The sequence below is a fragment of the Mobula birostris genome, chromosome 25 (assembly GCF_030028105.1).
Source record: "Mobula birostris isolate sMobBir1 chromosome 25, sMobBir1.hap1, whole genome shotgun sequence".
NCBI classification, from domain to species: domain Eukaryota; kingdom Metazoa; phylum Chordata; class Chondrichthyes; order Myliobatiformes; family Myliobatidae; genus Mobula; species Mobula birostris.
In genome coordinates, this window is record NC_092394.1 from 18,646,458 (window position 1) to 18,672,482 (window position 26,025).

At 44.8% G+C, this 26,025-nt stretch overlaps 1 protein-coding gene across 1 annotated transcript in view; it reads left to right on the plus strand.

Annotated features, from left to right (window-relative positions):
- LOC140187893 (TNF receptor-associated factor 4-like) overlaps positions 1-25,703 on the plus strand; it is a 122,907-nt gene extending 97,204 nt beyond the window's left edge. Inside the window, exons 3-7 of the mRNA XM_072243725.1 lie at positions 12,976-13,080; positions 15,274-15,435; positions 18,646-18,807; positions 19,969-20,124; positions 23,179-25,703. Coding sequence (XP_072099826.1) covers positions 12,976-13,080; positions 15,274-15,435; positions 18,646-18,807; positions 19,969-20,124; positions 23,179-23,811 — 1,218 coding nt within the window. The 3' untranslated portion in view covers positions 23,812-25,703. The remainder of the gene's footprint in view (positions 1-12,975; positions 13,081-15,273; positions 15,436-18,645; positions 18,808-19,968; positions 20,125-23,178) is intronic.
- The last annotated feature ends 322 nt before the right edge of the window (positions 25,704-26,025 follow it).

The following is a 26,025-nucleotide window of genomic DNA, read 5'->3' on the forward strand; positions in this document are numbered from 1 at the left end:
CTCAGACCAAATACCGCAGATGTTGGAAATCTGAAAAAAAAACCCTCGGAAAAAGCTAGAAGTATTCCATAGGTTGGGAATATTATGGGATTTGTGGAGAGAAATGGAGTTATTCTCTCTTGGGCCTTACATTAGGGCTATAGAAGTGAGAAGTAATTAGTAAATTGGTATGTTATTCTCATGTGTATCAAGATACAGTTTGAAACCTATTTTTACATGCCATGCATATAGATAATTTCAATATATAAGTACAATGAGGTAGTTATAAGGAAAAAGCAGTAACAGAGTGCAGAAATCTCTCCCAACTCCTTTCGTTCTTTCATTCCCTGGCCTGGCTCCCACCTTACCGCTTCGCTTCTGCTGTATCACTTGCCTATCACCTTCCTTTGGTGCCCCACCTCTTTCCCTTTCTCCCCTGGTCCCCTCTCCTCTCCTATCAGATTCCTTTACCTTCTGCATCTATTACCTTCCAGCTTGCTTCTCACTTTATCCCCCTTCTCCACCCACCTCCCTTCCAATTCACCTGGCTTCACCTATCACCTTCCAGCTTGTAACCCCTTCCACTCTCCCCACCTTCTTATTCTGGCTTCTTAACCCCTTCCTTTCCCGTCCTGATGAGGGGCCTTGGCCCGAAACATCGACTTTCCATAGATGCTGCCTGACCTGCTGAGTTCCTCCAGCAATCTGTGTGCGTTACAGAATGCAGAATATAGTGTTATATTTACAGTGGAAGTACAGTGCAGGTAGACAGTAAGGAGCTACTGAAGAAAGCAGGGGTTAAGTTGAGTAGACTTGAGCTAAATGATCCTTTACTTATTCAGTTCTAAGTATTGCCTAAACATTTTGGAATCTGGCTGGGAGAGGCAGCTGATGTGAGGTGCTTCCTGTCCCCTTCTCCAAGTGAATACCGTTTAATCACTCGGTGCCATGTTGTGACTATGATCTGAAGTCACAGGAGAGACACTGAAACTGATGATATAGAAATCTTTATTCAAAGCTTATTTATTTATCTATCAACGTATGAATACTTTATACAACCTTGAGGTTTGTCTCCTTACAGGCAGCCACAAAACAAAGAAACCCGAAAGAACCCATTTTAAAAAAGGAAGACTGTCTAACACTCAATGTGCAGAGAAACAATTCGTGCAAACAATAAAAGTAAGCAAACAGCATTCAGGACTGAAATTCAGGAAAGTGAGTCCACAGGCACGAAGCCAGGCATCACTGTAGCTGATTCAAGAGCAAACCACAGCCTCAGTTCAGCACAGAGATGAGTAGACCTCGCGAAGCAGCGAGCTGAACTGAGTCCCTTGCCTCCAGCCCCTAAATTATTCAAACCTTGGGTCATTCCTCGCTCTCTGACCCAGACCCTGCCGGTTCAATATGATCTTGGGCCCTGGCCCCGTCGCCTCAACCCAGCTCAGTGCTTAAATTGATCAAACCTTGGGTCCTTCCTCACTCTCAGGCCTCACTTCTGCTTGCATCAATTCGCCTCCATGTCTGCTCCTGCAATGGCTAAACATTGGCTTATTCCCCGCTCTCGGACTCGGACCCCGCCGCCTCCATTTGGCCCATACACGCCACTCCGCAACCGTCCTCATGAGGTCAAACAGATATCCTCATGGAGACACTCTCAGCGGAGGCTGACAAACCCAAAAGTGTATCACATTTTTGTACCCTTAAGATCAAAGTAGGTGATTCAATACAATTTCAGTAGTTACAATGACATTGTTTGCTTCAATATTTTGGGTTCATTATGCTTCCTTTGAATTATATATCTAGAGTGGGAGATACCTCTGAATGTTCACACTCCTTTATAACTAAGTAGTTCACTCAAATAGGCTAAAAGCTTCTGAAGACAGAGAGCCAGACACCCAAAATTAATATTGTCAGGGCTGTCTCTGAGTACGCGTGTCTCTACCCTGACCACATTCAATATGTTAAATAACAACATCCATCTGGTCAGTCAGCTTAAACTCAAGTCATAATGCTGCAAAATAACTTAGCCCATGTGGCCTGATTTGATACAGACCAATTAACACAACCCCAATATCCTAATGTTTGGCTGATACATATGCAAATGGACACCATTTTGCAAACTATATATCTCTTATTCTGTGGGCTCTTTCAACTTACTATAAAAACTGAGGACAGTTCTTGCTTAAGTTAATGTGTGCTACATTCACATAACTCCAGGGTACTCCCTAACACCCTGCAAGCCCCATATGGTGTGGTACAGATCAGTAGAAAGCCGTGCTCAAATATAATTCTATTTTTAATGAGCAGCAGGCACCATGTGGCTGAGGCTTCTGGACTGGACGCATCTTCTTGTAGGGAAGGCTCCTCCCTCCCCAACCGCAAAGAGCCAGTGAGGGGCCTGGCATTTCAGGTGCTGCGAACCAGCGAACAGACACAAAGCTGCACCACCCCCACCAACGCCGCCTTTTCAATCCTGAGGGTCTGAACCTTTGTCTGGCTTCTTCATCTCTGATCTGTTTATCCCAAAACATTTTTCCGACTAGAATTAATCACCTGTCATGAGTTCACATTGCAAGGTGAGGACGTCAGCCTTGCATTGTGTCTGGTTTCAGAAAGAAAGCTCTTTCTCCCTCTTGCTCCACCCCCCACCAACCCTTTCCCCCAGCCCAGTTTAGCATTGTTAGAAATTCTCTGTGACACCCTTTGAAATGAAATCAGTTTTAAAGATGCTGGGAAGCACCTCAGCGTCCAGCTGGGAAGCACCTCAGCGTCCAGCTGAGTGAAGTGCCCGGTTAGATGACTGCAATTACCAACCTTTAAAGCTCTAGATCGACTTAATAATAATAATTCATTGCAAACACTTGTGCCGCACTGAGGGATAGGGAATTGTAGGATTCAACCAGTACTCAGAAGCTTGACGCCTGTTGAATAGAGTGACGCTGAGATGAACGTAATTGGAGAAAACTCCCATTCATACAATGGGAACTGGAGGGAGTAGATCTCCTTGGGTTTGGGGTGATGGTAATTCATTCCAATGCACAGGATCATTAAAAACTTCTGACCACCAAGGATATATTTAATATGCCATGCCTCAAGAAGGAGCTTCCACCATTAAAGATACTCAGCACCCAGGGCATGCCCATTTCTCATTGCTACCATCAGGGAGGAGGTACGGCAGCATTTTAGGAACGGCTTCTTCCCCTCCGCCATCAGATTTCTGAACGGTCCAAGAACCATGAGCACTGCTCACTATTTTGGTCCCTTTTTGCAATATTTATTTTTATATATTTCTGATTGTAACAATGAATTATAATTTTGTTTATGTATTTCACTATAGTGTTGATGCAAAACAACAAATTTCACGACGGATGTCGGTCGTAATAAACCTGATTCCTTTTCTGATCACTCATCATTTGGGCTTGATCTCTTTCTATCAAATGCTGAGGTGAAATCATCCACAACCATGGGAACTGAGCAATAATGTGGAACTGGGGTGTGCCTGAGCCTTAGAAAGTCATTTGTGTTCTGTCTGGATACCTCAACCAGCTCATACACAAAGCATCATGGACACTAGGTGAAACTTCTGTCCAAACTACTTAACTGCAGTGGATGGGGTAATATCTGACCAAATGGAGAGATCTCCTCCTTAATCAGAATTTCCTGACCAAGCCCAGTTCAAAGGTTAAGTCAAGGCGTGGAAATCATTCTAAAACTGTAACGCCCTATTCTGCATTCTGCCAATGGCTTTCCCTAGTACTACTTCAATATATTTTATTTTTCAATGACCTTTTTATTTTTAATTGTATCTCATTTATTTATTATTATCTGCTTTATTATTTGCACAGTTTGTTTTTTGCACATTGGTCGTTTGTCAGTCTTTGTTTTTTGCATTGATTGTATTGTATTTATTTATTGAGGTACAGCGTGGAATAGGCCCTTCTGCCCTTTCGAGCCGTGCTGCCCAGCAACCCCTGATTTAACCTCAGCCTAATCACGGGACAATTTTCAATGACCAACCAACCTACCAAGTCTTTGGGCTGTGGGAGGAAACCAGGGCACCTGGAGGAAACCCACACAGTCACATGGAGAGCATACAAACTCCTTACAGGCAGTGCCGGGAATTGAACCCGGGTCGCTGATACTGTAAAACATTGCGCTAACCACTACACTATCGTGCTGTCCTACAGCTCTTTGTTCTGTGAATGCCTGCAAGAAAATGAATCTCAGGGTGACATACTGTATATGTGCTTTGATAATAAATTTACTTTGAGCTTTGGCATCTCAGTACCTGTGACAATAATAAACAAATTTAAGTTCTAATAATAATTGATTCGCTGCTTTCAGAACTACTCATTCAGTGCAGCACTGGCTGACCGTTTCTACTGTCCATGTGAATCATGGGCGGACATTTACATTGCTTGCAGAATAAAGCAATGCTGAGTTTCTATTTGGCTCCAAGCTTTTACACTCATTTATTTGTATCCTTGATTTGCCACAAGGATCTGACCTCTGATTTTAACCAAGCGGGGCAGAGGCCTGATGATTGCGGAACGATTCAGAGGTTGACTGCAAAACTGCAGCATGAGTTGGGTTTTCTGCAAAGTTGCAACAGTGTCGGCAGCTTCACTTGCTGAGCTCGCTTCTGTCCAGGTGATGCCTCGTTCATCCTGGCAGTGCTGCTGCTTTGAATTAAGAGAGGATGTTAAGACGGGCTGCTTAGTCTCAGATATCAGTTGCACCACACAATTGCATTTAAAATATTCCACGTCTCTGCTGCATCAGATTAATTGTGTGTTTCTGACTGATCTTGTCTGCTCCAATATGGCTACTGTCTATCATCTTTTCCTCATATATGCGATTACTTTCAGTTATATGTTTCTCTGTTTGTGGCTGGCATCCCTAATTGTCCCTGAACTGAACAGTCCGGCAGCCACTTCAAAAGGCAGTGGATACACAGTGCTAGCAACTCTTCCCTAAACGATATCAGTCAATCAGCTGGCCATTTCCTTTAAACTCCAGAACTCATTGAGCTGCGGTGATGGAATTTCATCTCATCTCCGAAGCAATATGAAAAGAGGCAGAGATAGATTGGACAACCACTGCCTTTTTCCCAGGGCAGAAATTGCTAATAAGTGAAGGCATAATTTTAAGGTGATTGAAGGAAAGAATGGGAGGGGGGTTGTCAGAGGAAGGGTTTTTACCCAGGGAGTGGTAAAGTGCTTTGAATGCATTGCCAAGGGTGGTTGTAGAGGGCTACTTATGAGACTCATAGATAGGCAGATGGATGAAAGATAAATGGAGGATCAATTGAGCGTCTGAGCTCATCGACTGTGCTGTACTGTTCTGTGTTTAACAGTTCTTGAGTTTGGCCGTGGTCCAATAAGCTGGCCGTTATGTCACCGCATCTCTCGGGAGAGTAAATTTGAAGTCTTCAGGCTGGAATATTCTCTTTTTTACTGACCGTTTTTATTGAGTGAGTATCATTGTAGAGGGCATGAGTTTGTGGGGAAAAGGAGATGTGTGGAGCCAGTTCTTTTCCACAGCACGGTAGATGCTTGGAATAAGCTGCCAAGGGTAGTGGTAGAGCAGATACAATGGACCATAGCACCATGAGATACAGGAGCAGAATTAGGCCATTTGGCCCATCGGGTCTGCTCTGCCATTCAATCATGGGTGATCCAACTTTCTTTTCAGCCCCAATCCCTTCATGCCCTGACCAGTCAAGAGTCCATCAACCTCTGCCTTAAATATACATAAAAATTTGGCCTTCACAGCTGCCTGTGGCAAAGAATTCCACACAGATTCACCACCCTCTGGCTAAAGAAATTCCTCCTCATCTCCATTTTAGAAGGCTGCACCTCTATGCTGAAGCTGTGTCCTCTGGTCTTAGGCCCTCCCACCACAGAAAACATCCTCTCCACATCCACTCTATCGAGGCCTTTCACCATTCGCTAGGCTTCAATGAGGTCACCCCTCATGCCACAATGGTGGCATTTAGGAGACTGTTGGATAGACACATGAATACGCAGGGAATAAAGGGATATGGATCGTGTATGGGCGGAAGGGGTTTTGATTCAGTACCATGTTTGGAGCAGACTTGGTGGGTCAAAAGGCCTTTCCTGTGCTGTACTGTCCCGTGTTCAATGTTCAGTACATGACAAATCACAGTCATATTCCTGATATCTTTGCCTACAACTTAGTTCCTGGAGGGGGCCTGTTGCCTTCAATTTGCTTCACCCTGAGCATAAATTTATTGGCTGACTCACCGCAAGGCTTTATCTAGCTTGGCCACAGATTGGTGAGTAAGTGCCCTGCAGATCTCTGATTACCAGGCGGTCAGCTGAATTTTTATTACCTCAGCAGAGATGTGGTAATTTTAATGCTCTCCACAGTTTTCACAGTACGGGACTAAGAAATAAAGATCAACAAGTTGGAAAAAAAAACATTGACGAAGTTTGGGTTGACATACACAAATGCCACATGGCATCTTATTCCATTGCTCAATGTTCAAAGTAAATCAAAGTACTTTAGTGTCACCATATACTACCTTGAGATTCATTTTCTTGCGGACATTTACAGGAAAAATAAAGAAATACTATAAAGGGGGCTTTGTGGTTCTGAGGTTTTCCTGTCATTCATTCTTTTGAGGCTCTTCTGTTTTTTGTGGATGCCTGTGAAGACTAAGAAGTTCAGGTTGTATTCTCTGATAATAAATGGAACCATTTGAATTTATAAAAAAAAACTTAAAAATAACAACAGACTGACAAATAACCATTGTGATGTGGTGCTCCCAGATAGCTTTCACTTTGGAGTTCCCTGCATGATTACTGTAGTGACTCCTGTCACAGGGTACTTTTCCAAAGACGGGTGTCCAGGAAAGATGCAGACTGATATCAGAGTTGTATACAACGTGCAAGACCAAAAGGCTTTTATTTAACAGATGGATTGCACACTTACTACGCATGGCAGGGGATTTAGAAAAACTGGCACTGCTCTTGTGTTTTGCTCAGGCTGTGTGTGTGAAGAGGCAATTATCCATCGGGCAGGCAGACAGGCAACCAGCAGAGAGGTGGCTGGACTACCCGCAGTATATCTGATGCACTGTTGCTGGTTTTCTTCTCAAATCATTTCAAAGTAACAAGGATCTGCAAAAACATATATCAAACAAGCTGCAGCATTCCACTGTTCATAATCAGTAAAGATTCTGCAGTGGCTGGGAATCCAGAGGAACAGCCGTACAGAATGCTGGAGGAACTCAGCAGGTCTGGCAGCCTCAAAGGAGAGGAATAAACAGTCAACGGTTCGGGCCGAGACCCTTCACTGGCACTTTGCTATTCATGATTTCCTTCCCTGTCTATTTGGAGTGTTATAACAACATATATATTTTACACTCCTTGATGATAATATACGTTAACCAGAGCTTTTCAGAAGAGTGTTGTTGGATAATGTTCTTTATCCAGAAAGTGGAGAGAATATATTCAGTAAACATGAGGAAATCTGCAGATGCTGGAATTTCAAGCAACACACATCAAAGTTGCTGGTGAACGCAGCAAGCCAGGCAGCATCTCGAGGAAGAGGTACAGTCAAAGTTTCGGGCTGAGTCCCTTCGTCAGGACTAACTGTTACTAACTCTTACTAGCTCTTCTTTCAGTTAGTCCTGACGAAGGGTCTTGGCCCGAAATGTCGACTGTACTTCTTCCTAGAGATGCTGCCTGGCCTGCTGTGTTCACTAAGAATATATACGGACTGTTTTTAATAATAAGTTACAATTTTGGGTGATGCAATAGCCTGGTTAGTGGAGCCACTGCCTTACAGTGCTGGAGACCCAGGTTCAGTCGCGATCTTGGGTGCATTCTGTGTGGAGTTTGTATGTTCTCCCCGTGCCCGTGTGAATTTCCCCTGAGTGCTCTGTTTTCCTTGCACATCACAAGGACTTTTGGGTTGGAAGGTTAATTGGCCAATGGAAATGGCCCTCTGGCATGTCGGTGAGTGGAGGAATCTGGGGTGGAGTTACTGAGAATAAAGTGGGATTAAAGTCAATGGCTGGGTTGACAGTTGGCACAGTTTCAGTGAGCCCAAGGGCCTGTTTCCAGTTTGTATATCTGACCTGTGTTCTGGATGGTTGAAACGGCACATTAGGCCATCCCAGTGCCCCACACAAGCTGTTCCAGCCCCCCATTGAAATACTGATGAGGTTTCAGGTCAATGCCCGATCCGTGCCAGGTTTGCTGATCTTGGCTCGGGAACTTCCAGAGCTGCTGAACTTGGCTAACAATAGCACCAAAGTCTTCCGATAGAGAGGGGCCTATTCCCAGGTGGCCACCGTGCTGTCTGTCACTGTCAATCAATGCTGCCTGCCGGGCTCGAGGGCAGATGCTCTGTGTCTGACCACCTGCACAAAGTGATGTGGCAGCAGGTTGTTTGAGCCCAAGGGATCTTCACAGCAAGGAGCTGTTCCTTAACAAAGGAGTTAGGGGAATTGATAGCAGACATCCCACCTTTCCGGGAAGTTCCGGGAGTCTCCCGCATATTGATAGCGGCTCCCTGATGCCTGGAAATTATATACAATATCCCGGAAACTGATTTTTTTGAGAGGAAGAGCGAGCATCCTGATTGGTCTCTCTTCGTGCTAAGTAGACCTATCAGTTTTCTCTGTGGGCGGGCTTTACAGTCGGCCTCAAAAATAATGGCAATGTTGCTCGCTGCAGTGTTTGCAACAGTGACTTTTCTATTACCCATGATGGGTTAAGGTGTAAACGACATGTTGAGGTGAGTTTAACAGGTGTCATTCGTTCATTAGCATAGCTAACGTTATTTAAACTAGCTGGCTAGCTGCTAAGGAGCTACTCTATTGATGTCCTATGTGATGAGGCCAAACTCCCTGTAGACTTGCTTAAAGTTGTAATAGAATAAACATGATAATGTCACATTTTCTGCATATACCCAATTTGGTTTACAGATTAGACAAAATCACTAAACAAAGTATTACATACACCTTTGGAGGTCGACTGGGGGTGGAGGGGGATATGGGGTTGCGGGGGGTCTACCTCCCTGAAATGAGTTTTTGCAGGATGGGATGTCTGCGATAGCCAACAGGGTGACTGCTGGTGGAAATGACCTCACCTCATCAGCCAATTTCCATATTTTTTTAAATTTGTGAAATACAAATAGAAATCTTTTATTTATATCCGAGCAGCCAATTTGTGAACAGATGGATTGCCTGCAGCCATACTGGCCTGAAAACACCCAATCTCATCTGACTTTAGAAGCGAAGCAGACTCGGGCCTGGATAGTGTTTGGATGGGAAGTTGTCTGGGAATACGAAATGCTGAAATCTGAGGCTGGCATAATGGCATGGCTACAGAGCCATTGGCTCACAACATGAAGAGAACAGGCTCAATCCAGACCTGCGGTGCTGCCTGTGTAGAATTCACACGTTCTCTCCGTGACCGCTTCTCAAAGTCGTGCGGAAGGTTGGCCACTCGATGTTCAAGTGACTGACAGAAAAGGGCCCCACCCAAAACGCTGGTGGAACTCAGCAGGCCAGGCAGCATCCATGGAAAAAAGTACAGTCGACATTTCGGGCCTAGAGCCTTCAGCAGGACTGGAGAAAAAAGGTGAGGAGCAGCCCCACCTAAGGGTCCTGGCCCGAAACATCGACTGTACTTTCTTCCATAGATGCTGCCTGGCCCGCTGAGTTCCTCCAGCATTTTGTGTGTGTTGCTCGGATTTCCAGCATCTGCAGATTTTCTCTTGTTTATGATAGAAAAGGGAGAGGGGTGGCAGTGCTGGAGGATGAAAGAACCAGAATCAGGTTTAATATCACCAGCACATGTCGTGAAATTTGTTAACTTTGCGGCAGCAGTACAATGCAGTACATGACAGTAGAGAGAAGAAATGGAATTACAGTAAATATAAGTATATATTTTCTCTCTATTATCATGCACTCCATTGTACTGCTATCACAAAGTTAACAAATTTCAAATATATTTATTAAGTAATTAAATTAAAAAAGCAGGGAAAAATAGGAAATAAAACGTAGTGAGGTAGTGTCCATGGGTTCAATGTCCATTCAGAAATCAGATGGCAGAGGGAAGAAGCTGTGCTTCTGTACCTCCTTCCTGTTGGTAGCAGCGAGTAGAGGGCATGTCCTGGGTGGTGGGGGTCCTCAACTGTAGATGCCGCCTTTCTGAGGCACCACTCCTTGAAGATGTCCTGGGTACTGTGAAGGTTAGTGCCCATGATGGAGCTTACAAAGATTACAACTCTGCAGCTTTGATCCTGTAGTTTGGCCCCTCCATACCAGACGGTGATGCATCCAGTTAGAATGCTCTCCACGGTACTAATGTAGAAACCTGTGAGTGTTTTTGGTGACATACCAAATCTCCTCAAACTCCAAATGAAAGAAATATAGCTGCTGAAGGCATTAGTGGGAAAGTGTAAGGAATAAATTGAAGTTTGGTTGGGTGCTTGATTGGCAGTGCAGACTTGATGTGCTGATGAGGGTGTGGGGAGAGAGAAAGGTAGGATTATTATAAATGGGTGGTTGGTGATCAGCACAGACTTGTGGGCTGAAGGTTCCCTTTCAATGTGATATCTCTGACTCCGAAATCCTTCCAAACATCACATGAAAGAAATGCTTTGTTAATGTGTTCAGGTGATGGCAGAATAATGAATTTTCCGAAGCAGAATCTGATTTATCATCATTGACTTGCAGAATATGATGTGAAATTTCTCATATTGGGAGTGCAGTGTAAAGACAAAAAAAATTCTTATGAATTCCGAAAATAAATAAATCGTGCAACAGTGTATGTGGGCCATTCAGAAATCTGATGGCGGAGGGTAAAAAGCTGTCCCTGAATTGTTGAGTGTGGGTCTTTGGGCTCTTGTATCTCCTTCCTGATGGTAATAACAAGAAGAGGGCATGTCCTAAATGGTGAGGGTCCTTAATAATAAATGCTGCCTTCCTACCTTCCGCTTGAACTTGTTGTTCTCAATGGTGTATTACCCTTTTGAAGCTTTCTAAGCACTCAGAACAGACAGACTGGTTTGCTCATAAATAAGATTGCAATGAATAGACAGCACTGAATGGGCCAACAAGATGATACACCCCAGTTTCCAATTCCACATACTGAACTAAACTACCTCTGGAGGTATTTTGGTGATTAGAGGGCTGAAGAAAGGGAAACAAAACATTCAAATACAAAACCTATTCAAATCGCTAGCTGATAGGGTGCTTAGGAAGGCGTATGGTGTGTTGACCTTCCTTAGTCAGGGGATTGAGTTCACGATCTGAGGTAAATGTTGCAGCTCCATAAAACCCCGGTTAGACCACGCTTTGTGTTCAATATTGTGTTCTGTTCTGGTCACCTTGTTGTAAGAAGGATGTGGAAGCTTTCTAGGTTTCAATTGGTACATTTAATGTCAAAGAAATGTATCCAAAAGGCCATCCTGAAATGCTTTTTTTCACAAACATCCGCAAAAACAGAGCAGTGCCCCAAAGAATGAATGACAGTTAAATGTTAGAACCCCAAAGCGCCCCCATCTCCCCCCTCCCACGCAGAAGCAGCAGCAAGGCAATGACCCTGCCTCCCCCACCAGCAAAAAAAGCATCAGTGCCCTCCACCAAGCTCTCAAGCATGCAGCAATGCATCAATAAAGACACAGACTTGCAGTACCCCAAAGACTGCTTGTTCACCCAGTAATTCGGCATACCACAGGCTCGCTCTCTCTCCCTAATAAGGGAAAACGAGGTATCCCCATTTCACAGTGAGAGGGGAGACATAACAAAACAACTCACTGGTTTATGGTGTTAAAAGTCTGTTGCGTCGCTTTTTCCGAGCTCTGTGCCCAAAGTACTCGGGTCCCTGGGCACACAGCCAGCAGCCAGCTTGCTGCGTCCGACCTTTTGTGTATTCCCAAAACTGGCCTCGAATCAACCTGTCTCCAGAGCCATGAAAATCTGGCACCCTGAAGGCGCGCGTCTCCCAGGCTGTGCCCTTGGGATATCAAAAAGCAGCCAGAGGCCCTGAGAGCGGGTCCCATTTCCGCAAAGAACCAAAGTCAGCGTGTAACTCCAGGTCGGGGTCTTCAAAAGAACCTTGAAAGGGAAAGAAAGGGATATCAGAGATAGAAACAGATATGTTTCCAGAGATGCAAGCAAAGGTTAAACACCATCATCCTAAGCTCCGCCCCTACGCCCCTCTTTAGAGAGGGTGCAGAGGAATTGTACCAGGATGCCGCCCGGACTGGAGAGCAGGTCTTATGAGAAAAAAGTTGACCCATCTTCCCAAGGTGGAAATGGCATAATTTTGAGGTGATTGGAGGAAGGTATAGAGGGGATGTCAGAGGTAGGTTCTTTACACAGAGAGTGGTGGGTTTGTGGAACGATGTGCCGGGGTAGTGCTAGAGGCAGATACATTAGGGATATTTAAGAAGCTCTTAGATAGGCTCATGGATGATAGAAAACTAGAGGGTTATGTAGGGGAGAAGTGTTAGATTGATCTTAAAATAGGTTATAAGATTAGTACGATATCACGGGCTGAAGTGCCTTTACTGTTGCTGTAAAGTTCTACGTTCTCTAAATTGGATATATTATGTGCACCCATACTACATTTTACACGCCCCCCCCACCACCTCCACCCTCTCAGCATGTTGAGTGGGGGGGGTGGGGACAATTGCTTTACAAGTGCACAGATAGACAGTAAATATTAGAAGTGAATTAGAAAGAATAAATAAAGTAAGTTACCTCAAACAACCTAACGGGGGGGGGGGCGGCGGGGGCGAGGGGGGTCATCACTTTTCCAGCTATGGGTTGACTCATTATAGAGCATAATTGCCGAGGGTAAGAATTTATTGAGGTATTGCTTCGTTACGTGCATTTTTTCCCTCTCTGGGTCTGGTTTCCTTTGGTCGCATAAATAATCGAGCCTTTCAATGAGCCATGAGGAGATAATTTTTTTCACTGAGGATAAAGTTTCCTGTTGTTCCTTTCAGATCTACCCCGATCCAGAGTTGGAAGCTCAGATTCTATCGCTGGTCATTCGCTGTATCCACAGTGAGGAAGGCTGCAGGTGGACAGGACAGATTAAACAGCTTCAGGTAAACTCTTCAGCTGTCTCACAGCCGACCATTGAAAAGTGGGCACCACTGAACTGCATCACAGTTGGAAAAGATGTTGGAACTATTACTGGGTGCTTCAGATGTTATTAGTGCTGGACGATGAAAACTTACCCAGTTCAGAGAAAAGCGTCAATGGCTGAGAGATATGAGTCTGTAACACAACGTGACTCTGATCTTCCTTTTCCTGAGATTATGGAAAATCAAAGCAACAGCAAGTTAGTTCAGAGGATGTTTGGACCCCACCCCATCAATACGCTTTGATTTAGATCTTTTCTGCAGTCCAACCTCTGTTTACTTTCTGCAGCAGTGGCCAAGGAGCTGTTGAGTCACACAGCACAAAATCAGGCCCTTCAGCCCATCGTACCTGTGCTGATGATCAAGCACGCTTTTATACCAACACACACAAACTTCTGGAGGTACTCAACAAGTCAGCCAACATCAGTGGAGGTGAACAAACAGTGGAGATTTCATGCTGTAACCCTTCATCAAGACATTCCTCCAGCATTTTGTGTGTGTTGTTTTGAAATTCCTGCATCCGCAGAATCTCTTGTGTTTCCCATTTTACACCAGCCCCGTTTAATTCTTCCACACATTCCCATCAACTCTCCCCAGATTCTGTCACACACCTACACACACTAAGGGCAACTTACTGTGATCAGTGAATAGACCAGCCTGCACATCTTCAGCATGTGGGTGAGGACCAGACTACCTGGAGGAAACGCGTATGGCTGCTGAGAGAACACACCACGCAAATGTCACCAGAGGTCAGGGTTGATCCTGGTCACTGGGATGTGAAACAGCAGTTCCATTGGCAATGTGGCTGGTCCTTGTTATTAGACTTGATGCTGGCGTTCTGTGTCAAAGACAATCCAGTAAGGACCAGAGCAAGGTTGGCCAAATTGGGTTTTGCCTAGGGCACCTGCAGCTATTGGTAGTTCTGATTTCAGACTATTGTTCTTGTGTCCTCAATAACGGGACCCAAAGCATCAATATGTTCTCCTTCCTTCTCTGCTGGGTTATGGGTCCCTGATGCTGGGCATTGTATACCACACTGGCCAAGAGCTGTGAGGGGAAGCGTTTATAGGCTATTCATTGCTAATGACACATCACAGCTAACCCTGGGATTCTTCATTAGGAATGCCCGGGAAGAGAAAATTCCACAGAAAGTGGTGGATATAGCCCAGTCCATCACAGGCTAAACCCTCCCCACCATTGAGCACATCTACAGGGAGTGCTGCCACAAGAAAGCAGCATCCATTATCAAGGACCCCCACCATCCAGGCCATGCTCTCTCCTCTTACAGTCAGGAGCCTTAAGTGCCACACCACCAGTTATTATTCTACAACCATCAGGCGTGGATGATTTCACTGACCACAACTCTGAACTGACTACGTAACCTCCAGATTCACTTTCAAAGACTTTACATCTCATGTCAGTATTCATCATAACTACATTCATTCATCCATCTATATATCTTCTTTTTGCACATTGGTGATTTGCCAGTCTTTATGTATAGTTTTTCATAAATTCTATTGTATTTCTTTAGTTTCTTGTATTTGGGCAGATGGGGCTTGTTGGCCGTGGTTAGCAGCTCATCCAGGAGAAGGAAAACTCTGATCTCAAACCTCCGCTGACTTGCGGCTGTACCCACTCAGGGGGAGGGCTTCAGGGGTAAACCCTGAGGGGAAACTCCAGACCTGGAGTCCGTAAGGGCTCCATTGAGTTCAATGCTGACTGGCAACTCCTGTGCTACTTCTGGTACCAAACTGTATCGGTCTCTGCCGATCATTTGGGTTCATCAAATGCATGGAGATGGGGAGCTTGCTACATGGGCAACAGCTGCCTCTCCATATCGTACTGCCCAGGTTTGCGTATCTAGGCAGCTAGGATGCAATATTTGTGGTCATTTCTGACCGATGGAGCCTCATTTTATTTTCTTGTAAATGCCCACAAGAAAACAAATCTCAGGGTTGTATATGGTGACACTGATGTACCTTGATAAAAAAAATCTACTTTGAATTTAATTAGGAATATTGCCTGCCTGTTGGTTATAATCACCCTTAGGACTAATCTCAATGCCCTGCCTACAATTTCTCAGAAGTGCTGGCTGGGGAGTGAGTCTGAGGGACTTTAGTTTTGGCCGTCTCCTGATCTTGTTTTCTGACCCCACAGCCCCACCTTGCCACGTGCCCGTTCAATGTGATACCGTGCCCAAACCGCTGTACCGTCAAACTGAGCCGCAGGGACCTGGCGGAACACTTGCAACAAGATTGCCCAAAGCGTCGCGTCAAGTGCGAATACTGCGGCAACGACTTCACCGGAGAAGGTTACGAGGTGAGCCCACCACTGACAGAAAATTGCTGGCAGGTTACAGATGTGGTTACATTAAATAATAATGGCAGGAGATTCTGTTTCTATTTAGAAATACAGGCTGACAAACCCGACCCACCGAATGTGAACAATTAACCTACAAAACCCGTACGTCTTTGGTATGTAGGGGGGAAATGGAGCACTACATAGTCATAGAGACAATGTACAAACTCCTTACAGGTAGTAGTGGAATTGAAATTCTGTTGCTTGGTACAGTAATATTGTTACGCTAATATTACGCTCTCATGACACTAGTGTTGCTCAGGTTAATAAGAGATCATGTATGTATATTTAATTATAGCCACACACTAACCAAGAACTTGGTGTGCTTTTGTGTCGAAGGTGGTGTTGGTGAGAAGTGAAAGGTACCACAACTGGCTTCCCAACTTGCCTGTCACATGTGACTGATAGCAAGTGCTTGAGAAATCACCCAGTGACTCTAGCATTTATGTAGGTGTGTGTGGTGAATATGGCTATTTTGTACATTACAGTTGTTGGCTGAGAGAGGATCTGGATTACTGTTCCATTCCGATGAAAGGGGCCGCATGAGTTTAGTTAAATGCCCTGAGCTGTAATGATCAATCCACAACAGAGCCAGTGGGGCCAAACAACAGAAGGCCAAATGTTCCAATCACTCTCAAGGCATCCAGAAAAATCGCTAGCTATTTTTCCTGAAGCCCAGTGCTTTTATTCAAAGGCTGCCATTCTTCCTTTGAACTATTTAACCTTTGTTGCCTCTCACAGTCTGACTGGTTATCTGACAGGGCAGGGTAGTGCTTGGTATCCTTAACTGCCTTTTCCACTTGACTGTGCCGTGAGTTTATGGATTATGCTTTTGTAAACACAGCCCAGATGTAGTCTGGTGTTCCCATGGTGCCGAACCTGAGCACTTGCTCGTAACCTGTGCTAAAGATGCACTCAGTACTGGTGTGGGCCAGATGCCTCCAGACCTCACTCAGTGAGCATGGAGAAGCTAAGTGAAGAGAACTCATTGATGTGGCTCCTGCCCTCCTCTGTGCAGCTGAGAACAAATTAAACCTGATTTTCTGCTTCTTGGGTCACTTAAAACCTCTGCTTTTAAATGTTATACTTGAAAGGGGATTTTCCATTTCAGTACTTGCACATATGTGCTCCTACCAGTGTTTCTGCTGGTAGTAATGCTGCTGAATGTGCAATGCAGTAGAATAAATGAGATAGCATTAGTGTGCAGCCAGGCGTGATATTAATCTGTTTGGCTCTGTCCAGAAGAGATGGTTATTTAATTTGCTGGCCTTAAAACAGACCTTTTATGCTGAAGACTTATGGGCAACGACTGTAAAACGATAGAACGTGTCAGTGCCCCGTTCGGTCAGGAACGAGAGAGATGGAATACTCTCCGTGTACCTGGATGAATGCGGTTCCAATAACACTCTAGAGGTTCAACACCAAGCAGGGTTTTTCTTCCCCTCCGGCATCAGATTTCTGAACAGGCAATGAACACTTCCTCACTATTTTTGCTCTCTTTTTATTTACAATATATATATTATTTATAACATATTTATTTTTTATATATGAAGAAACAGACAAAATGCTAAAGAACAGCAAGGTTGCTGTGCAATGCACCACAAGGTGTAGAGAGGAATGAATGAATGAATAAATAGATAGATAAATAAATAAATGTATGTATGTATATGTGTATGTGTGTGTGTGTGTGTTTTTTTCTTTTTAAATTTATAGTATATTTCATGTATTGTACTGCACTGCTGCAAAACAACAAGTTTCATGACATACGTTGGTGACTCTGATTCTGGGCTTGACTATTCGTCTGCTCTGTTGCTGGCACATCCTGGCTGCACTGTGCACCAGTGGCAAAATCCACAGCAGTTTCTCACTCAGGCTGCTCCAGCCCAGGAATGATAAAGACAGCAGGCCCATGGGAGCCTCAGTCCCTTACATCCACTTCCAGTCACATTATCACCTTGACCTACCGTAGAAATATATATAGGCTGTCCCTAGCTTACCGCCTGACTTACGGTACTTGCAACTCCCTTGATACGAATGAGTGTTTGAGAGACTGAAACGATGGATCTGCCTGCTATTAGGGAGAGAGGGGTGCTGCAGGAGTCTTCTGCTGTGCGTGAAGTTGGTTTGCAGCGATGTTTCTGATCAGTGCACTCTCTGGATTACCGATAGTTCACGGGAATAGAACGCTGCTGTAATGCGGGAAGGGGTCATAGCTATTCATTCTTAATGACGCTAAATCCTGGAGCTTCCTCTCCAACAGTACTGTGGGAATACCTTCCCCGTAAGGATCACCAAGGTTCAATTCCCGTTGCAGCCTGTATGGAATTTGTATGTCCTCCCCGTGACCGCGTGGGTTTCCTCAGGAAGCTCCGGTTTCCTCCGACATTCCAAAGACATACACTTAAGCCTGATTTATACTTCTGCGTTAACTCGACGCCGTAACCTACACAAGTGACTTATGCGCGTTGTGAGCATTTATACTTGTGCGTTGGTGTGTCTGCGTCGCTCTGCAATTCGCGCACGTCACGCATGCGCACACTCACCTGACCATGCAAGGCTTCATGGTCATGGTAGTCTTTCTCGGAGTAAACAAGAAGCGAGCGTCTTTTCTCGTAAAAGCGAAATGTGTCCTCCATAATTTAGGAGGTCTGTAAAGCTTTATGGAAAGCATTGCAGCCAGAGTTCCTTCCTTGCCCTTCAGTCGCCCAATGGGAAGCTATTGCAGCGTAGGATGAAATGCGATGCTACCAAGCCGACCAATCACAGCTGTTGCATTCTGCGTTGCTGCGACGCGTGGTTACGTTTTGGAAGAGGAGCACATCTCAGCAATGCAGGCTCTGGTGTTGGGATCCGCGTCGGCTTTGCGTCGGGTTTGCGGCGACACAGTACTTACGACGTCACATTGACGCAGAAGTATAAATCAGGCTTTAGAGTTAGTGAATTGTGGGCATGCTATACTTGCAACCGAAACATGGCGACACTTGTTGGCCAGGACTGATTAGATTTGATGCAAACAATCCATTTCACAGTATGTTTTCTTGTACATGTGACAAATAAAGCTAATCTAATTTTACTTCTAGGCCTTGAGTTTGTCCATGCTGGAATCCAAGCTATTGTCTGGTTTAATATGCTCTTTGTACTCATGAAGTTGTATTTGCCTTTGTTTCACAGAATCACCAGGGGATTTGCCCTCAGGAGAGCGTGTACTGTGAAAACAAATGTGGGGCCAGAATGATGCGGCGTTTGCTCTCACAACATTGCCTTACGGACTGTCCGAAACGCACACAGCCCTGCAAGTTCTGCGGCAAGGAGTTCGTGTTTGACACCATACAGGTTCGTTTCCTGCTGGGTCAAGGGTTGCCGCTTAGATTTTGGTGACCTAGGTTACAACGGGAGCCAGAGAATTTCCATCAATTTGTTTAATGCCTTTTGTGGCGTGTGGCACCTCTTAATGGGTGCCTGGCGGAAATGAGAGGCTGCTCTGCAACGTGGCCCAGGTCCATCAGGGCCCGGGGTGCAGTGCAGATGCCATTTTGGAAAGCAGGATGCACAAGTTTAGCTCCGGGGATGGACATCCCCTTGGTCTGAATCACAGCCATTTTGGGGCTTTGCTTGAGACATGGGATGAGGGGCAAGTGCCAGGATTTCCTCTCGTGCTGAATAAATAGACATACAGGTTGACCATAAAACTAGAAACATAAGATGTATGAGAATAATTAGGCCATTCAGCCCATCGAGTCTGTTCCACCATTCAATTATGGCTTATTTTTTCTCCAACCTCATATTCCCTTCTTCTACAATCCTTAGCTCCCTTACCAACCAAGGAATGAATGCTAACATTGCATTTGCTTTTTGGAATTCATTGCCATAAGTGGTTGTGGAAGCCAATTCATCGGGTATATTTAAAGCTGAGGATGATAGGTTCTTAATTAGGAAGGGTGTCAAAGGTTATGGGAAGAAGGCAGGAGAAAGGGGTTGAGAGGGTTAATAAATCCGCCATGGTGGAATGGCGGAGTAGAATTGATGGGCGGAATGGCCTCATTCTGCTCCAATGTCTTATGGTCTATATTAGTAATATCTGCCAAGTCCCTCTGTGACACAGATTCCACAGATATACCACTTCTGTGTAAAGAAATACTCTTCAGCTCAGGTCTTAAGGGGCTCCCCTCATTCTGAGGCTGTGCCTGTGACTTGGAGAAGTGAGGCTGCGATGGCCTCTCTGTACCCAATTTGAGGGAATGAACATCTGTATGATGGGGGTGAGGAACAGAGGGTAGTAGAGGGGAGTGCCATAACAATGTAGAGTGTGATGGGCCTCAGGATAGAGAGGCCATTGTCAGAGGGACGAGGAGGTACGCTGTCCTGTTTGGATACTCTGTGTTGTAGTCAGCAATGAGGAGAATGGCGTGAGGCCAGGTCGCTTGCTCTGGATGCGTTTCAGTGTCACATGGATCAACGGAGAGGAAAGTAACCGCGGTTTGAATTGTCCAACAGAATCACCAATATCAGTGCCCACGATACCCAGTGGCCTGCCCCAACCAATGTGGAATGGCAAATATCGCCCGGGAGGACCTTGCACATCACCTGAAGGACAACTGCAACACAGCCATGGTTCTCTGTCCCTTCAAGGATGCAGGCTGCAAACACAGGGTAAGATTCCCGCCCTGCCCTTCACTTGTAGGCCTTCAGACACTGTGATGCCAGGTTTCCCTCACCATGGGGAATGTATGTATGGCCTCGCTATATAGCTGAACCTCCCTTCCCACCTGTGTCACCAAGCACAGTTCAGTCCTTTCCTTTGGTGATCTGCATGTAGCTTCTGCATTTAGACCAATGTGTTTTTTTGGAAGAAGAAAAGACTCTGCTATAATTAAATGGAGATGAGCGGAGTTAGTTTCAATTAACGAAAGTACACTAAAGTGGTCCAATTCCCCACATTTTCAAAAAAAGGCCCGGCTTCCTTGCCTGCTGTTAAGTTGCACAGCATTAAATGTGACAGCACAGTTTTGTTTCTCCGTTTGTTAACCCCAACCCTGACTTTCATGCCGTTTTCCCCCATCCTAATTCCTCCACTGTACCCCTCCTGTACTCCTCTCTTCTCATTGAGAAGGCACCACCACATGGCTGGATTGGGTTCAGATGCGCAGCCTTGTAATTGTCTGGTACGGCCATTACCAAGGGTGGATTGGAAAGAGATTTTTGCTACTGTAAGGCTCAGAGGCTTGATTCTGTGCAGTTTCACTGCTGATGCTGTGTCCTGTGCCTCTGAACCGACAACATTTTCCCAGCGCACTGGCAATATGTACAGTAAATTCTCGTTAACTATGAGGAAGAGAGGGAGAGAGCTCCCACTAAAAGGTGGGGGTAGCACTAAGGCCACTGGTAATGACTCTTCTGTGAATACAGCAACCTGTATGGAAGTAAATGGCAGCTTGACTGGCAACATATAACAACTAAGCACACTTCAGATTCCCCAGCTCAGTTCAGCATTGATATCCACCCCCACCCCCCCCAACCACACTGCCCCATCCACTCTCCAAAACCCCCGAACTCTAGTCCGCCCTCTGGGAGCTCCAATTCCCATGCAATACCCAGACCAGCCTTGCTAGTATGTTCCCACTCTTCTGGTGTCATTCTGACAAAGCTTCAAGTGGAGCCGTGGGCAGACTTTGTGGGCGTGCGTATCCCTGGGTTAAAAAGTCACCAGAAACAAGGGTGTAATGAGCTTAGTTGATGGATTTCCCTGGCTGTAAGTCTGTTACCAACATCCCCTTTGCAGAGAACTGATCTATACATGCAGCCTCTTAACCTCCAGTAGGTGTTCCTCTAGCCTGGACTGCGTTCAGTGGTCTCCTGGGAAGATGAGCTGGGGTGAGTAATATCACCCATGTCCATTTTGTGGGCCTCAGTGCTTTGAATAGGAGCTTCCCATCTGCATCAGACTCCGCTGCTGTTCCTGGCTTCATCATCACTACACTCACCCTCAACTGAGGTGTGACTTTGAACCCTCCCCCTCTCCCACCACCATTCCGAAGATAACTTCAGCCCAAATGTTGTAGTAATTTTTCCCTTTCTCTTAAAAAATTACACCTTTCTGCATACATTTTGTCACAGGGGCACTCGCTTTTGTATAATGTTACTCTGACTTTGGGCTATGACACAGGCAAGATATTCCCTCTGAAGCCATAGATTATTTGGACATTCTGTGAGTGCAGCTCAACTGTAGAGGGTATGTACTCAACGGAGTGTGTAATGGGTTTGTCAAAGTTCACACAAAGGAAAATTTGATAACTTACCCTCGTAAAGTACAGTTCAAAATTGATGGGGCGGTGAGCGAAGAACAAAATGACACATTACAACATGCATGTCAGTTGTCCTGCTGTCTCACCTGCCCTATGTCCAGCAGACTGCAGAAAACGGATGTCTCCTGTCCTTCTACTCTACAGTACAGCGGCCCCATCGCTCACTGCCCGGACTTACCTGTGAATTCTAACACTGAACAATGTTCAAGTTGACAGTATTTTTAATCAAAGCACTGGCACTTTGTACACGAAAGACTTTTTTGTGTGACGAACATTTCTTGCAAATTACAGTTAAAGTAAGACTGTTAGGTATATGAGAGTCAAAACATCAAATCAGCTCCACCATTCATTTGTGGCTGATTTTATTTCAAACCCATTCTTACCCCCCCTTACCAATTCAGAACCTATCACCCCCTACTTAAATACACCTAGTGTCTTGGCCTCCACTGCCCAAAATTAGTCTGCTCCATCATGGGTACTAGCCTCTGTTGTGTCCAAGACATCTTTAAGGAACAGTGCCTCAGAAAGGTGGCATCCATTATTAAGGAACCCCACCACCCAGGACATGCCCTCTTCTCACTTTTACTGTGATGAAGAAAGGGACAGAAGCCTAAAGGCACACAACAATTCAGTAACAGCTTCTTCCCCTCTGCCATCTGATTTCTAAATGGCCATTGAACCCATGGATACTACCTCACTTTTTAAAAATTTCTATCTTTGCACTATTTTTAATTTAACTATTTAATATACATACTGTAATTCATTTTTTGTTTATATTTAAGAAATTTCACAACATATGATGGATATATTAATTCTGATTCTCTGGCTGAAGAAATTCCTCCTCATCACAGTTTTAAAGGGATGTCTCTTTATTCTGAGGCTGTGCCCTTGGATCCTAGACTCTCCTATTAATGGAATCCGTTAGTCTTGCGAGACCATGGATCTGCACCTGGAAAGTCTTCACTCTCCAGGGCGCAGACCTGGGCAAAGTTGTATGGAAGACCGGCAGTTGCCCATGCTGCAAGTCTCCTCTCTCCACGACACTGATGTTGTCCAAGGGAAGGGAAAGGGCCAATACAGCTTGGCACCAGTGTCGTCACAGAGCACTGTGCGGTTAAGTGCCTTTCTCAAGGACACAATGTGCTGGCTCGGCTGAGGATCGAACTCACAACCTTCAGATCGCTAGTCCAATGCCTTAACCACTTGGCCACCTGCCCACACGGAATACCCTCTCCACATTCACTCTATTCAAGTCTTTTAGTATTTAGAAGGTTTCAATGAGATCCCGTCCTCATCTTTTGAAACTCTCATCACGTAGAAGCCTAGGGACATGCTTCTTAAAGATTGAAGCTTTCATGCCTGGGATTGAAAACTAATTAGCCTTTGTGTGTTTTCCTCCTAGTGCCACAAGATTGCGATGAGCAGACACATCGATGAAAGCATGAAAGTACACCTGAATATCATGTGCAGTTTGGTCAGTCGTCAGCGCCAAGATATCCTGGAGTTGCGACGGGAGGTGGAGGAGCTCTCAGTTGGCAGCGATGGTGTCCTGATCTGGAAAATAGCCGACTACATGCGCAAGCTGCAAGAGGCCAAACTGAGGAACAACTATGAGTTTTTCAGCCCCCCGTTTTACACCCATCGCTACGGCTACAAGCTGCAAGTGTCAGCGTTCCTCAATGGCAACGGAAGTGGGGAGGGGACCCACTTATCAGTCTATATCCGCGTCCTCCCGGGCGAGTACGACAACCTGCTGGAGTGGCCCTTCTCCTACAAGGTGACCTTCTCCATTATGGACCAGAGTGACCCATCCCTGTCAAAACCGCAACACATCACTGAAACCTTCACCCCTGACCCCAACTGGAAGAACTTCCAGAAACCTCTAAACTCCAGGAACTCCATGGATGAGAGCAGCCTTGGCTTCGGGTACCCCAAGTTCATTTCCCACGAGGAGATCAAGAAGAGGAATTATATCAGGGACAATTCAATCTTCATCCGAGCTTCTGTGGAGATCCCTCAGAAGATAATAGCTTGAGTCTTGGCCAGGAGGAAAGGGACCAATTCACTTCCTTTAACATTAAAAGCTTTCCTTTTTATAAGTGTACATTGTGATACAAACAAATTGCTCGAGAACCAAAATTTTCTGAGGTAGATTTGGGATTTCTCTGTGCACTACGAACCTTGCTACTGGGTGTGTGCAAAAGATGGCATGGTACTCGAACAGTGAGTCTGCCCACTTCAGGGAGACAAAGAATACCTCCACCGTGTGGCTTTTTTTTAAACAAAAGAAGAAAATGTATGTCTCATTTTGATTTGCCATTATTTCACCACCCGTGCTCACATTTTGGGGCATTTGAGAGAATGCCAGACCAAAAGGTTGTGAGAACATACTCAGTCTGATCTGTATTTCCACTCTGAAGGGTCACTCCGAAAACAGGTCCAATCCATGGAGAACTGGAGGAAGCAGTCTGAAGACAGGTTTGGATTTAGAAGGAAATATTTTCCTCCAGGCAACTTTTAACTTTGTCCACAGACCTGTTTTATGGATGTGTGAAGAGATCAAGGGCACCATAACAATATCTATTAAGGGGGAAGGATACAATTCTTTCAAGTGATGGTCGATAATGCAAAGGGGTTCAACTCCAGGCTGGGTTTGGGTGGTGCCGGACATGTTTGTCTGTTTGTTTGTTAGAAGGAAGAATCACCTTGCTGTTGAAAGTTGGCTTCTCAGGTGATCAAACATAAGCCAGCTTTCAGTATCAATTCAATGTTTTAAGAGCAGCTACTTATAATTCCATGCTGGTCAGTGAGAGTGCAGGTGGGTGGGTTGTAGACGCAGCGGACTCTCCACCTGTCGGAAAGCATCGTCCATTTACTCAGTCTATTTAACAAGCAAGTGAAATACAAGTGATCGCTCTTCCCATTTTGCTTTGTCAAAATGTAGTCCATGGGGAACAACTGTGTGCATAAATACAATCTCAGCCTCTGACCGCCACGTGGTCAGCAAGATTCACAAGAGTGTAGTCCACTGACTTTGGGGACTGCTGATGTGGGTTCAGGGCTGTCTCTGGTTGTTCTGACTTTTCTCCATTATATAACTTTGATAGATTAACATGGGAAGTTTTCAGGCATCCATTTCAAAGAGCAAAAGAAACATTCTGAGGGAGAGGGTAAGAGAGACCTTTATTTTCATCCCAGTGTTATTTTGGAACATAAGGAGTGACATTCAGTGCACAGGAAGGGTTCGGCCTAGTTTATATTTCTGTTTGGCCGTGGCTGATTGTTGAGAAATGCCCATTTTAAAATGTTTTAATGAACTAAGTAAGGCATGTGCAATAAGAAAGTGCCCGCATTCAAAGATGTGAATAGTTAAAGCTACTAATATATAACACAGTAATGTTAGAAATTAAAGAGGTTTGTTTCTTTTTAAAATTTCTCTCTTTCAGTCATTCTTTTCACTTTCTTCTCTCCCTCACATGCTCCCTCATGGAAGTTGTTATCTTTTGCTAAGTGCAAACAATATCAGGTGCAAACTGTTTCTATGTCAGTGTCCACGTTCACCGGTTTTGAAAATGGAAAAATTTTTTCTAAAGCCGAATATTTTAAATGAAATTACATCTACAACTTTAACTGTTTTTTTGTAGTAGATTAGAGACTCGAGTGTTTTTGTAATAAAAATAATGAAGAGGTGGGAAATAATCTCAATGGCATGTTAATGTAATTCCATTTTGTAGGTTACTTAAATCATTTGAAAAATTTTGGAGTTGCCTTCTGCTTTCCAAGACTCCCATGTATAATTTCCCTTCTAAAGCTATTTATTTTTTAGCTCTGTTGTTGATCATCGAGGTAGAGATGCTTAAAAGCCAGAATAAGAGATGATTGCCTGTATGTTCGTCTTTTTCAAAATAAAATGTGTATTCATACAAACTCTGCGTGTTGGTTCTCATTTTCGAGGAGAGGACTTTATTTTAAACTGCGCGGATCTGGGGGGAAATGATAGGATTACAAGACAAGAGGCAGAGATCAAGGGACAGCTGGAGACTTTTTCCCAGGGTGGAAATGGTTAATACAAGGGGCCGTAATTTAAATGTGATTGGAGCGAAGTATAAGGGGGGATGTCGGAGCTAAGTTTTTTTTACACAGAGAATGGCGGGTGTGTGGAACACCCTGCCAGGAGTGGTGGTAGAGTCAGATATATTAGGGGCATTTGAGAGAGCCTCAGATAGGTGCACAGATGATAGAGAAATGG